The sequence below is a fragment of the Gekko japonicus genome, unplaced genomic scaffold (assembly GCF_001447785.1).
Source record: "Gekko japonicus isolate JY-2015 unplaced genomic scaffold, Gekko_japonicus_V1.1 scaffold1112, whole genome shotgun sequence".
Lineage (NCBI taxonomy): Eukaryota > Metazoa > Chordata > Lepidosauria > Squamata > Gekkonidae > Gekko > Gekko japonicus.
This window is the reverse complement of record NW_015168080.1, coordinates 506,528-519,807: the sequence shown is the minus strand read 5'-3', so window position 1 is coordinate 519,807 and position 13,280 is coordinate 506,528. Positions and strand designations below refer to the sequence as shown.

The 13,280-nt window shown below is 48.3% G+C and overlaps 1 protein-coding gene across 1 annotated transcript in view; it reads left to right on the top strand.

Annotated features, from left to right (window-relative positions):
* Positions 1-13,280, top strand: part of GRM5 (glutamate receptor, metabotropic 5) — a gene marked incomplete at its 5' end in the record, with an annotated part of 96,278 nt that overhangs the window by 45,546 nt on the left and 37,452 nt on the right. Inside the window, one exon of the mRNA XM_015414683.1 lies at positions 5,881-6,820. Within this exon, the coding sequence (XP_015270169.1) occupies positions 5,881-6,820 (940 nt within the window). The remainder of the gene's footprint in view (positions 1-5,880; positions 6,821-13,280) is intronic.

Below are 13,280 nucleotides of genomic sequence, written 5' to 3'. Positions count from 1 at the left end.
CTGACGATTGTGGCCACGCCCTCAACGTGAGCAACGTAGCGTGTCACTTCTTGTGATGTGCTGGTGGCGCATGTGTGCTTTGCGCACACTTGCGTGCATCACTGGAGAGCTCCCAGAGCCGGGCGAGACTCCCCCACCGCCAAGGTAAGTATGACGTCACATTGGGGACATCCCCCCCTGCCCGACAGGGGCGCCGGCTCCCTGCAGTTAAAGGGGCCCCTTTAATTTCAGGGAGCTGGCATTTCCCCATAAGCCTGACCTCCGTGGAGATCAGGCACACGGAAACACCGGCTAACTGTAGTTAAAGGGGCCCCTTTAACTGCAGGGAGCCGGCGCCCCTGTCGGGCAGGTGGGGGGGATGTCCCCAATGTGACGTCATCATGTTGGGGATGCCCCGCCCCTCCAGGAACTCCCCCCAAAGTCCCCCGCTGGGGGTTAAGATAGGACTTGGCAACCCTATGGACTACCCACAAATTGATTGGGCCAATATGTGTTCAACACCCCAAAAATAGAGGGGGAAACATCTAGACCAACTAAGAACAAACCTCCAAAGGAAGTTTAGAAAACTAATTGAGGGCCAAAAGTAAAAAAACATAAGTAAATGTACAAAAGAGTGTTTCTTACAAAGACATGAAAACCTTGCAGGGGCCCAAATAAAGCCTGTTCAAAGTTACAAATATACAAAAAAGGACAGTGTATGACCTGATGCGTTTCAGCTCACAAGAGCCTTCTTCTTCAGAGGTCAAATAGTACCAAATACAACAAGCAACGGAGCCCTTTTACACATTTAAGGCAATTAACAATAAATAAAATAGGACCAAAATTGGAATGTTCCGATATAGAATTGAATGGCACACCGAAAGGTTTGTTTTGGGGGCCACAAATATATCTGGCCTTATGTCAGAAGTAGTAGTATACACTGGAAATAATATGTACCTTCCAGTTTAAGTCCTCAAAGTGCAAATAAAATTGCCTTGTCATGGACAATGTGCTATTGTTACAGGGACTCTTTTGCTTGTTATATTTTGCACTATTTGACCACATTTTCAAGTGGAGGCTGGATGACCATGTTTCGGGTATGTTGTAGGGCTATCTTTCGGCTATGCTCAGGCAGAGTGCAGGAAGTTGGACCAGATGACCTGCAAGATCCCTTTCAACTCTACATTCTATGATTCAGGAAATCTCCAGGCCCCTCCTGGAGGCTGGCAACCCCAATCCCACCTACTACAGCCCCAGTCTGAATCAGGGACACGCACAGCTGCTCCTTCTATTAAAAACAAACACAGGAGGCATCTTATCACTGATCTCCCAGCCTTTCCAGTTCACATCAAAGGAGAGATCTTGTTTTCAGCGCCAGCTTCCCGGATTTCCACTCCAGACATTCCAGTTCACCTGGGAAAAACGTGCCCAGAAAATCCGGTGAGCGGTCCTTGCGATCCACAATTAGCATCCGCATTTCATATGTGAAGTGTGTCAGCTTCAGCCGTCTCCTAGCTCTGAGCTGTCAGCCGAGTTATTTTTACAGGCTCTTCTATGCCGCATGACTGCCTTTTCTTCTGCTCAACTTTTTTAAAAAAAAAAATATAGCGCTGTAAAATTATATTTGCATGAACAAAATGTAAAAATCCACCCGGTTTCCACCCATTAGCATAAATAGCATCTGGCTGAAGCGAACTTTACTTAAGAAACTGTTGGTTTGGTAATCTCAATATAGCAGAAAACATTTTGGGGAGGGGGGGAATATTCTATGTATTGTAGGGTCACCAAGATTTGAGGGTGGAGCCTGTGGCAGTGGGGTTGGAGGGGGTGGACCTTGGTAATGCCATGCAGTCCCCCCTTCCAAAACATCTATTTTCTGCAGGAGAGTTGAAGAAATGTTTTCAAGAACTGATTTTTTTAAAAACTAATTGATGTAGTCCGTGTTGGCAGAGTTTAAATAGGCAAAGGAAGTGGAGCACTGACTGTATAGAGAAAAATAAGTAGGTTTATTATAGAAGAACAAGCTGTTATGGAACATACAGAGAGAAAGCTTCAAGTAACCAGTCTAACTGCTGTGAAAGGAAGAAGAAGAAGAAGAAGAAGAAGAAGAAGAAGAAGATAATCTAACCAGTCTAATTGATGTAAAAGGAACAAAGAACAACAGGAAGCTCAACAGGAAGTCTCCAGAAGAGCCAATCAGGAGACAACAAGGGCATAATTTGAAATTGTGGGCAGTCCCTAATCTAGCTGTGCTAACTACCAGTCCTTCAGCTGTCCCCCTGTAGGCTGGTCTTCAGATCTTCTTCATAAAACCTTCTATATTCCAACAGTCTAGAGATCAGTTGTAATTCCAGAAGATCTCCAGCCCTCCTCCCCCTGGAGGATGGCATTCCTTCTTTATTGCCACCTTGAATGCTGGGTTGGGCTCAGATAGGCTCTAACCACTCTTCATAAAACCTTCTATATTCCAACAGCCTAGAGATCAGTTGTAATTCCAGAAGATCTCCAGCCCTCCTGGAGGTTGGCATTCCTTCTTTATTGCCACCTTGAATGCTGGGTTGGGCTCAGATAGGCTCTAACCACTCACCATGTTCTAAAGTGTGTGTGGGGTGGGGGTGTCTAAAAATATATAGAGCAGGACAACAGGATCAGGTGGAAGAAATGGCTGAGGATGCTAACCTCCAGGAGAGGATTTTGAGTTCTTCCAAAATATGAACTGATTTCCTGATTACAGAGATCAGTTCCCCTGGAGGTAGGATTTCCACGTCCTCCCTGTTAGATCGCTGCTAACAAAGATCCGGAGAGTGATTTCAGCAAAAGTGAACAGCTTTATTGAAGGTACAAACAAGTGCTTGAAATAAGTCATAAACAGAACAACTTAACATTGGGAGCAAGGCTCCTTTTAAACATTCCCGGGCTAACGTAGCCATGCCTCTATACAATAAACAACCAATGAGGTTGAGCCGATAAAGTCCAATGAGAGTTCTTCCCTCGCAGGGACTAGGTGCAGTTCTGATTGGTCGCTGTTGAGGAGCGACCAATAGCACGTTAGCTCGGAGGAGCCTTCCTCTGGCTCGAGCTTAACATGGGGAGTCAATGCGGCGATTCATGTAAGCCGTTTCAATACACTACACTCCCTGGAGACTCGTGAGGGTTGGGGGGGTTAGGGTTGCCAGATCCAGGTTGGGAAACTCCTGGAGATTTGGGGGAGGACCCTAGTGAGGACAAAGACCCTAGTGAGGACAAAGGGTGGGGTTGGGGGCATAATGCCATAGAGTTTAACTTCCAAAGCGGCCATTTTCTCCAGGTGAACTTATCTCTGTCACCTGAAGATCTCCAGCCACCACTTGGGTATCCGCTTTGGAGAGCCAAAGCTCCTTTTGCCAGAGCCGAGCAGAAATAGAGAGACATGAGAGAAGAATCTTGATAATGTGTGTGGTGGTGATTGCATTTGTGGCTGCCACCCTCCTGGCGGGGCCTGGAGATGTCCCAGAGTTCCGACTGATTTCCAGACAACAGAGATCAGTTCCCCTGGAGAAAATGGCTCCTTTGGACAGTGGACTCTGGGGCATTATAACCCACTGAGGTCCCTCCCTTCCCCAAACCCCACCCATCCCAGGACCCCCAAAATCTCCAGGTATTTCCCAACACGGAGCTGGCATCTCAAACCAGTGTAGCCGCTCAAAGGGGAACTTGGTCCAACATCCTTTAAGTTACATAAAGCGGGGTGCGTTTCCCTGAACAAACCAAGCCAATGGCTCGATGGATTACCCGTTCCGTGAGGCTCCGGAGCAGGGAGAGGGGTAGGTAATTAATGGACGGTGTGATCATAACTATTGTGGCAAGGCTGATTGGGGAAGTATGCGTCAGCTTTCGAAAAGGAAAATGATGGTGGGTGTACAGTGATAAATTATCCAGAAGTGCAATCAAATGGAGTGTGAGAGCAGAGGTGACGGTCTATGGTTTTTTGCAATGAGCTTAATGCTTGGCTAATGGCCAAATCGTTTGACCTGGGGAAGGAAAAAAGAATGGGTGGCAGTTGGCTGATCGAGACTGTAGGAAGGGGCGTGCAAACAGTGAGAAAAGTGAAGTAGGCCCCTGTGAACTCAGCGAGATTTAGTTCTCGTTCATTACTCCTACTCCGCGGCAAAGCAAAGAGAGGTGTGTTGAGAAAGGGATGAAAGGAACTTAGGGAGAGAAAAGTCTCTCTAGGAATCCAGACTCTCTTACTTTACCGATTCACAAAGCTGAAATACATAGCAAGGGCTCTCTCATTGCAAGAAGAAGAAGATATTGGATTTATGCCCTGCCCTTCACTGCCCTAAGGAGTCTCAGAGCAGCTTACAATCTCCTTTCCCTTCCCCTCCCCACAACAGATGCCTTGTGAGGTAGGTGGGGCTGAGAGAGCTCTTTCGAGAACTGCTCCTGAGAGAACAGCTCTGAAAGAACTTGTGACTGACCCAAGGTCGCACCAGCAGCTGCACGTGGAAGAGTGGGGAATTAAACCAGATTAGAGTCTGCACTCCTAACCACTACACCGAACTGGCTCTCTTTGTAATGATTTCCAGTCAGGCAAAGGATTGAAGTGTCCAGTTATGGATCGTAGGTAAGATTACTAGCTGTAGCTGTAACTCTGAGATCTAACCCACTGGCCAAATAGGCATTGTGCACGAGAGCAAAACCAGGCAGGAGGACTGTGTGGCTTCTTGGGCCTTTAACCCCTCCCTCTTGGTGGGCCTTCTCATGAACTGCAGGGAAAGCCAACTGGCATGGATCTTGCTGCAGAGGAAGGATGCCTAGGAAATTTACAAAAGGTTTGGAATTTTGCAAATAATTCAGGTGTCGCATTCGCCACGTGGAAATCCCAGTTAGCTGTATGCCTCTTACCAGGTGGCTGAGGTTTGCTGTCCTCCGGGTAGAACCGGGAGCTCTCCCGGAATTACAACTGATGTCCACACTTCAGAGGTCAGTTGCCCTGGAGAAAATGGCTGCTTTGGAAGGTGGAGTCTGTGGCTCCCTCCCGAAACTCTACCCTCTCCAGGCTCTGCTCCCAGATCTCCGGGAATTTGCCAACCCAGAGCTGGCAACCCTAAGAATCCCTTCCCGGATCCCTCCCACTACAGATGCTGCCTCCAAATCTCCAGGAATTTTTCAGGCCGGAGTTGACCACCCTAAATTACTCAGAGTTGTCATGTGACTCAGTCAGAAATCTGGAATGATAGGAAGAGAGGAGATTGGATTTATACCCCGCCCTTCACTACCCGAAGGAATCTCAGAGTGGCTTACAATCCCTTCCCCTCCCCACAACAGACACCCTGTGAGGTAGGTGGGGCTGAGAGAGCCCTCTTGAGACAACTGCCCTTGAGAGAACAGCTCTGAAAGAGCTCAGGACTGACCCAAGGTCACACCAGCAGCTGCATGTGGAGGAGTGGGGAATCAAATCTGGTTCTCCCAGATTAGAATCCGCTCTTCTAACCACTACACCAAACTGTCTCTCTTGCTTTGTAGAGTCTTGCTTTCTTCCGTAACTATCCTTTCACAAAGAGTATACTCTTTGTCTTAATGTCAACCAACAGTATTCTTCCTCTGTCTATAGAGGCTCCCGTCAGCTAATCAGGCCAGTAGACATATCCTCCATGAATGTGTCCAAACCCTTTCCCCATACCTATGTAAACAAAAAGCAGTCATCCACATTTCACGGGTAGTGAATTTCAGAATTCACTAGGGGAGCGGTGGCACAGTGCGTATATCAAACCCGGTTCTCCCAGATTAGAGTCCACGCTCCTAACCACTACACCAAACTGGCTTGAACCACAAGCCCTGGGCAGCAGGTGCCATCTCCTTATTTGCTGCTACTGATGATCACAAACCAACCTATTTCTGTTTCTCTGTTTATCCCAGGTTGTGATTTAATCCCGGTCCAATTCCTCCGATGGGGAGATCCAGAACCCATCGCCGCAGTTGTTTTTGCCTGCTTGGGTCTCCTGGCTACCATGTTTGTCACCGCCATCTTCATCATGTACCGTGATACACCAGTGGTCAAGTCCTCAAGCCGGGAGCTCTGCTATATCATCTTAGCGGGCATCTTTTTGGGTTACCTGTGTACTTTCTGTCTCATCGCCAAACCCCAGCAGATCTACTGTTATCTTCAAAGAATAGGCATTGGTCTCTCCCCGGCGATGAGTTACTCTGCCCTAGTGACCAAAACCAACCGCATTGCGAGGATCCTGGCCGGGAGTAAGAAGAAGATCTGCACCAAGAAACCCCGCTTTATGAGCGCCTGCGCCCAGCTGGTCATTGCGTTTATCTTAATCTGCGTGCAGTTGGGCATTATAGTGGCCCTCTTCATCATGGAGCCGCCGAATATCAAGCACGATTACCCGAGCATCCGAGAGGTGTACCTGATTTGCAACACCACCAACTTGGGGGTCGTGACTCCCCTCGGATATAATGGCTTACTCATCTTGAGTTGCACTTTCTACGCGTTCAAGACCAGGAACGTCCCCGCAAACTTCAATGAGGCCAAGTACATTGCCTTCACGATGTACACCACGTGTATAATCTGGCTGGCCTTTGTGCCGATTTATTTCGGGAGCAACTATAAGATCATCACGATGTGTTTTTCGGTAAGCCTGAGTGCCACCGTGGCTCTCGGCTGCATGTTTGTTCCAAAGGTGTACATCATCCTGGCCAAACCGGAGAGGAATGTACGCAGCGCGTTTACCACCTCCACCGTGGTCCGGATGCACGTTGGGGATGGAAAGTCGTCTTCCGCCACGAGCCGTTCCAGTAGTTTGATCAACTTGTGGAAGAGGAGAGGATCTTCCGGAGAGACTCTAAGGTAACTTTAGCTGATATGGATGGCGTTTTTGAATTGTGGATTTACCAGTGGTGGTAGTGGAAGAAATATGACAAATATTCTCTCTTTTAGTTAGCTACACATCTTACCATTTTTGTTTTTAAGAAAGGTCCAGAGGTCTTCTGGTTTCTCAAGACCCAACTTTATGGGAACCACTTAATTGGTTTATTTTTTTTACTTATGCACGGTTTTTATGTTTACTTTATCCACCTCAAACAAGTCACCTCTCTCTTTCCTTTTTCTCCTTGCTTCACCTCCTATCTTCCTCTCTTTCTGCCTATTGGTCTTTCTCCTTCTCTCTGCAGCACTGATGCAACTCAGTCAGTTCATGTTCCAGTCAAATGTTCTCTTCTGCACAGCTATGCATTGCACCAAATATGAGATTTTTTTAGAACCGTCTAGTGGTCTTCAAACCATTGGTTGAAGACCAATGGTCAAGTCTGGAGGTAGGCTGCCTCCAGCACGTGTTGCAAACAACATCTATTAAGTTTGGCATACAGGGCTAGTTATGAAGGATCCGTCTATCAGTGGCTACCAGGCATGGTGACTAAAGGGAACTAAAGAGAAGGTGACATGGCCTAGCCCAATATCGTCAGATCTTGGAATCTAAGCAGGGTTGGGTACATGGATGGGAGACCTCCAAGGAAGGCTCTTTAGAGGAAAGCCATGGTCAACCACCTCTGCTTCCCACTTGCCTTGAAGGCCTCTTGCTGGGGTAGCTGTAAGTTGGTTGCCACTTGACAGCATATACATCCATCAGTATCTACCCCAATACAGTAGTCCTCCAGACTACACGAGGCAATACGACACAAGCATAATTTGCGGCTTGAAAAGGTCCTGTTGAGTCATCGGCACATGTGGCAGTCAAAGGAAAGCAAGAGATGCCAAACAAGACGTACAGATTGCTTCCTCTCTTTTGGAAGCCGTTAATCCAAGATCCCTCTCACACTCCACTGATAGTCAGGCTCCCTGGGTTTACTGTATATTTCCTTCCAGTGAAAAGACAACATAATTGGTATGCAACTAGAAATTAATCATTCACCATTCAGAAGAAAGGATCATTAGATGCTATTTTTGGCGTTCCTTAAGTGTTTTCCAAGTGAGTCATCCGGGATAAATTCCGCTTTTCTCAGTGTTGCTTCCTACTCTTTGCCCTTCTTTCCTCATTTAGTTATTTAGAAATCTTGCGGAGTGCTATTGCTCCCTAACCATGACATCCTCTCTTCCTGTTCGCCACCAATCTCGCACTTGCTGCTTTTCGTCTCGCTGCCAATAGATGAAGCCCCTTCTTCAATGCATAGCTTATCCCTGCTGGTCCTTAAAAACTAAGCGATTAGTAGTCATACTGCTATTGGACACATTGACGTCTACACTACTACATAGCATAATCTAAGCTAAAAAAGGACAGATACCTGCTGCAAGAAAATTATAGTCCAAAGGAGCCAACAGAGGGGGAGGACAGGCAAGATTAATACGGGATTCATGAATGGTAGCAGGTGCAGTTACAGATACCTAGATATTATACCTTTGTGCAAGATGCCGAGAACATAAATGAATTGTGTGCACATAGGGGCTCAGTGTAAAGCTTTGGCTCCATGTGCTAGGTTCAAATCCAGCAGCAATCTAGAGACCAACAAGAATTTTGGAATATAATCTTTTGGTAGTCCAAGCGCCCTTCGTCAGAGAGTCAATTCTGGCTCTTGAAAGCTCCTACCCCAAAATTCTGCATAGTTTTTTGGCCCAAAGCAAGAGCATCCCCCTGGCGATGTGCCGAGCATGATGACATCACTTCCAGGCGACGTCATCGTGGCGCACCACGTGCACACGCCAGAAGATCCAGGAAGGGAAGCTCCGTCCCCCTGCCGGCAGAAGGTAGGGGCCTGGCAACCTCAAGGGGGAAGGAGCGGAGGGAGCCAGCAGGAGCTGGCCTTATCTTACTGGAGAGTTGGGTTTGCTCTGCTTTCTACTAAATGCTGGCAGAGAGCTGGGTCAGTGCTGCCAAAAAGAGAAAGAATCCACATTTCCCAAATGCCCATTTGGACACTCCCATACATTGTAACAGCAGAAGCTGCCGTGGGGAAGGGAGGCGTGGGAGCTGCTGTGGGAGGTGGGGAAGGGCCCCTTGCAGCTGTCTCTTTAACTGCCCTCGGAGATGAAAGCTATCAGCAGAGGCAAGGATCTGCGGCGACCGTTTTTGCACTCCAGGCCCCCGCGAACCCCATGCTCTTCCCAGGCACGTGGCTCACTGCTCGCCAGGGGCAGGGTTGCCCACCTTTCCCACGGGCGCCTGGACTCAAATCCCCCATCTCCCCTCAGCCTCCTCCTCAGCCTCCCTTCTCTCCCCTCGCCCCACCACCACCACTGCCCACGGCTGTCCCTTATCTCAACGCCAGTTCTTTGGTAAAGAGGAAACTCCCTCCCCCTCCCCTCCCCCTCCCGGCTCTGCTTTCTCACCCTCCCGGCCCTGCTCCTGCACTGGCCACTGTGAGGGCGGCAGGGGAGGAAGGTGGCCCTCTCCTCTCCCCAGCCTTCTTCCTCCTCCTCCTCCTGGGACCAGCAGGGCAGGCAGTCAGGAGCAGTGTTCCCTCTAAGCTGAGTTAGTGTGAGCTAGCTCACAGTTTTTTAAGCCTCCGGCTCACACATTTTTGTCCTAGCTCAGGAAGGGAGGGCTCCAGAGCAAACTAATTTATGCAGCAGCCAAATCGCTCGCTCACAACTTTAATGCCAGTAGCTCACCAAGTAGAATTTTTGCTGAGAAGACTCCACAGCTTAGAGGGAACATTGGTCAGGAGGGGGCAGGGGACATTCAGGAGGGGCTGTCGCCTCAAATGCCCCCCCCCCGTCCCGTGGCTAAGGGTCTGCCTGGGAAGCAGCAGCCAGTCTGAATGGGCAATACTGATCCTGATGGTCTGATTTGGTATGAGGCATCTTCGCGTGTGGCCATTTCTGATCTCCTGTACGTGAATTAAGCCCCCAAAGGTTAAGAAAATGAGAATATAAGGGCCCGATAGTTGTGTGTCGAAAATTGAAGCATAAATATAATCAAGTATATGAAAATATACATGTATTTATTAAATTTGTAAATGTATTGCAAATACATGTATTCATTACAAAATGAATTCAATTAAGAACTGAAAGGTTAAAGAAATTAGAATATAAGAACCCAGTAGTTGTGTGTCGAAAACTGAAGCATAAATATCATCAAGTATATGAAAATATACATGTATTTATTACAAGGCCCAAGTAATAGCCTCAGTTCAGAATTGAATTATACATTAATCCCAAAGACAGACCATTATTGACCCTGACCAAACGCTTTTCAGCCAATTGGTCTTCCTCAGTGGTCAAATAATGTTCTTACAGAATGGCTCCAGACATTACATTACCTTTGGGATTCGATTCTATCCTGAATTGAGGCTATTACTTGGGCCTATATTTGTTTTTATTGAATTTGTAATAAATACATGTATATCTTTTTGTATATTTGATCATATTTATGCTTCGGTTTTAGACACACAACTACTGGGTTCTTATATTCTCATTTCCTTAACCTTTTGGTTCTTAATTGAATTCATTTTGGGTTAAGTTCCGCCCACACCTTTCATTATCTCCTACACATGTTCAGTGACTGTGTGCAGACAAACATCTGAGGAGGTTGATCGTTGCCGCGATAAATGATGTTGTGGGACGTTAAGTGGGACATGAATAGCAATGCTGGGTTTTGAGGGTCAGGGTTGCCAGCTCCGGATTGGGAAATATCTGGAGCTTTGGGGGGAGGAGCATGGAGAAGGTGGGGTTTAGGGAGGGTCTTCAGCCGGGTAGAATACCATGGAGCCCACCCTTCAAAGCAGCCATCTACAAAAAGAGCCCTGATTACAACTGTAATAGCAGGAGATCTCCAGGCTCCACCTGGAGGCTGGCAACCCAATTGAGGATGGATGTGGTGGAAGACAGGAATGTGGCACTATGTAGGTGTTTGGGAACAAAGTCCCAGGAATCAGAGTAGGGTTGCCAACCTCCAGGTGGGGTCTGGACTTGTCCCAGAATTACAGATGATCTCCAGCCTACAAAGACCGGTTCCCCCAGAGGAAATGGCTGCTTCGGAGGGTGGACTCTGTGGCAGTGAGCGCCCTCCTTCCCCAAAGCTCACCCTCCCCAGGTTGCACCCCCAGAATCGCCAGGAATTTTCCAACCCAGACTGGCCAACCTACATAAGGAGACGAGAGACTGAGTCACTTCAGAGAGCAGGAGACACTCGGGCCGATGGAGTCAGAGGAAAGAAGGACATATGGGCAGAAAGACACATGGAATCATATAGCAGGAGATCTCCAGGCTCCACCTGGAGACTGGCAACCCTATTGAGGATGGATGTGGTGGAAGACAGGAATGTGGCCCTATGTAGGTGTTTGGGAACAAAGTCCCAGGAATTAGAGTAGGACTGCCAACCTCCAGGTGGGGTCTGGACTTGTCCCAGATTTACAGATGATCTCCAGACTACAGAGACCGGTTCCCCTAGAGGAAATGGCTGCTTTGGAGGGCGGACTCTGTGGCAGTGAGCCCCCTCCTCACCCTCCCCAGCTTGCACCCCCAGAATCGCCAGGAATTTTCCTACCCAAACTGGCCAACCGACATAAGAGGGGAAGGGAAAGGAAAGGAGATTGTAAGCTGCTTTGAGACTCCTTTGGATAGTGAAGGGCATGGTATAAATCTAATCTCCTCCTCCTCCTCTTCCTTCTCCTCCTCCATTGGTCAATGCCCCTGAAAGGGAAATGGGTACAAGTCTTCTGGGTGTACCCTCTGCTTCTATGTGATCACTGACTCATCAGCATGGCATCTGTGTGCAGAGGAAGTTGCATCTATGTAGGTGCCCTTCCGGTGACTGGGAAAGCTGCTTTCCGTGACGCTATGGACATATACTTCCTCCATGCTGACTGAAGGGAACCTCCACATTCTGCTGGTGTGACCTTGGGTCAATCACAGTTCTCTCAAGGGCCGTTCTGAAAAGAGCTCTCTCAGCCCCACCTACCTCACGGGGTGTCACGGGAGGGGAAGGGAAAGGAGATTGTAAGCCGCTTTGGATATCCTTTGGATAGTGAAGGGCGTGGTATAAATCTAATCTCCTCCTCCTAGTCTTCCTTCTCCTCCATTGGTCAATGCCCCTGAAAAGCAAATGGGTACAAGTCTTTTGGGTGTACCCTCTGCTTCTATGTGATCACTGACTCATCAGCATGGCATCTGTGTGCAGAGGAAGTTGCATCTATGTAGGTGCCCTTCGGTGACTGGGAAAGCTGCTTTCCAATATGTTATGGACATATACTTCCTCCGTGGTGACTGAAGGGAACCTCCACATTCAGCGGCATTCATCCTCTGCATCCCAGAGCCAGGAGGCAACATCAGGGGAAGGCCTCGGCCTCTAGGCCCTGTTGTTGGCCCTCTGGAGGAACTAGTTGGCCATGGTGTGAGACAGGATGCAGGACTAGATCCAGAAGGGCTCTTCTTACGTTCTTATCCATAGACAACATGCTCACAAGCCAGCTATCAAGCAGAGCTGGGGGTGCCAACCTCCAGCTGGGGTGGGAGATCTCAGGCAGAGGTCTTTCACATCACCCAATCCTTTTAACGGCAGATGCCGGGGATTGAACTTGAGACCTAGAGAGCCAGTTTGGTGTAGTGATTAAGTGTGTGGACTCTAATCTGGGTGAACCAGGTTTGATTCCCCACGCCTCCACCTGCAGCTGCTGGATGACCTTGGGCGAGCCATAGTTCTGTCAGAGCTGTTCTCTCAAGGACAGTTCCTGAAAGAGCTCTCTCAGCCCCACCTACCTCACAGGGCATCTGTTGTGGGGAGGGGAAGGGAAAGGTGCTTGTAAGCAGCTCTGAGACTCCGAGTGAAGGGCGGGGTATAAATCCAATCTCTTCTTCTTCTAGATGTTCTACCCCTAAGCCACAGCTCCACGCCAGCACCTTTGACACTGTTGAGGATAGCAGGGCTATTTTTGGGCAGGAACGCACAGGAACGGCATTCCGGCTGGCTCCCAAGTTGGCCACGCCCAGCAGGTACTCATTAGTATAATAGGCCACACCCAACAGCAGAAACTCATTAGGATTGGCTACATTAGGGGTGTGTGGCCTAACATGCAAAGGAGTTCCTGCTACAAAAAAAGGCCCTGGGTTTTGACAACAAACAAGGTAAACAGAATAACAAGCAAAAGGCGGGTGTGGCTGGATGAGCACACTTCTGGTAACATGGGGGTGCAGCCTAATGTGCTAATGAGCTGTGCTGTCAGGGGTGTGGCCCAATATGCTAATGAGTTCCTGCTGGGCTTTTTCTACAAAAAGAGCCCTGCATAGTCAAATAGAGTAACGCAAGCGCTTAAATGGAGAAACACAGTAACAATACCACTTTTAACAGCAACCATAAAACCAATTCCTTCCTCTTTAT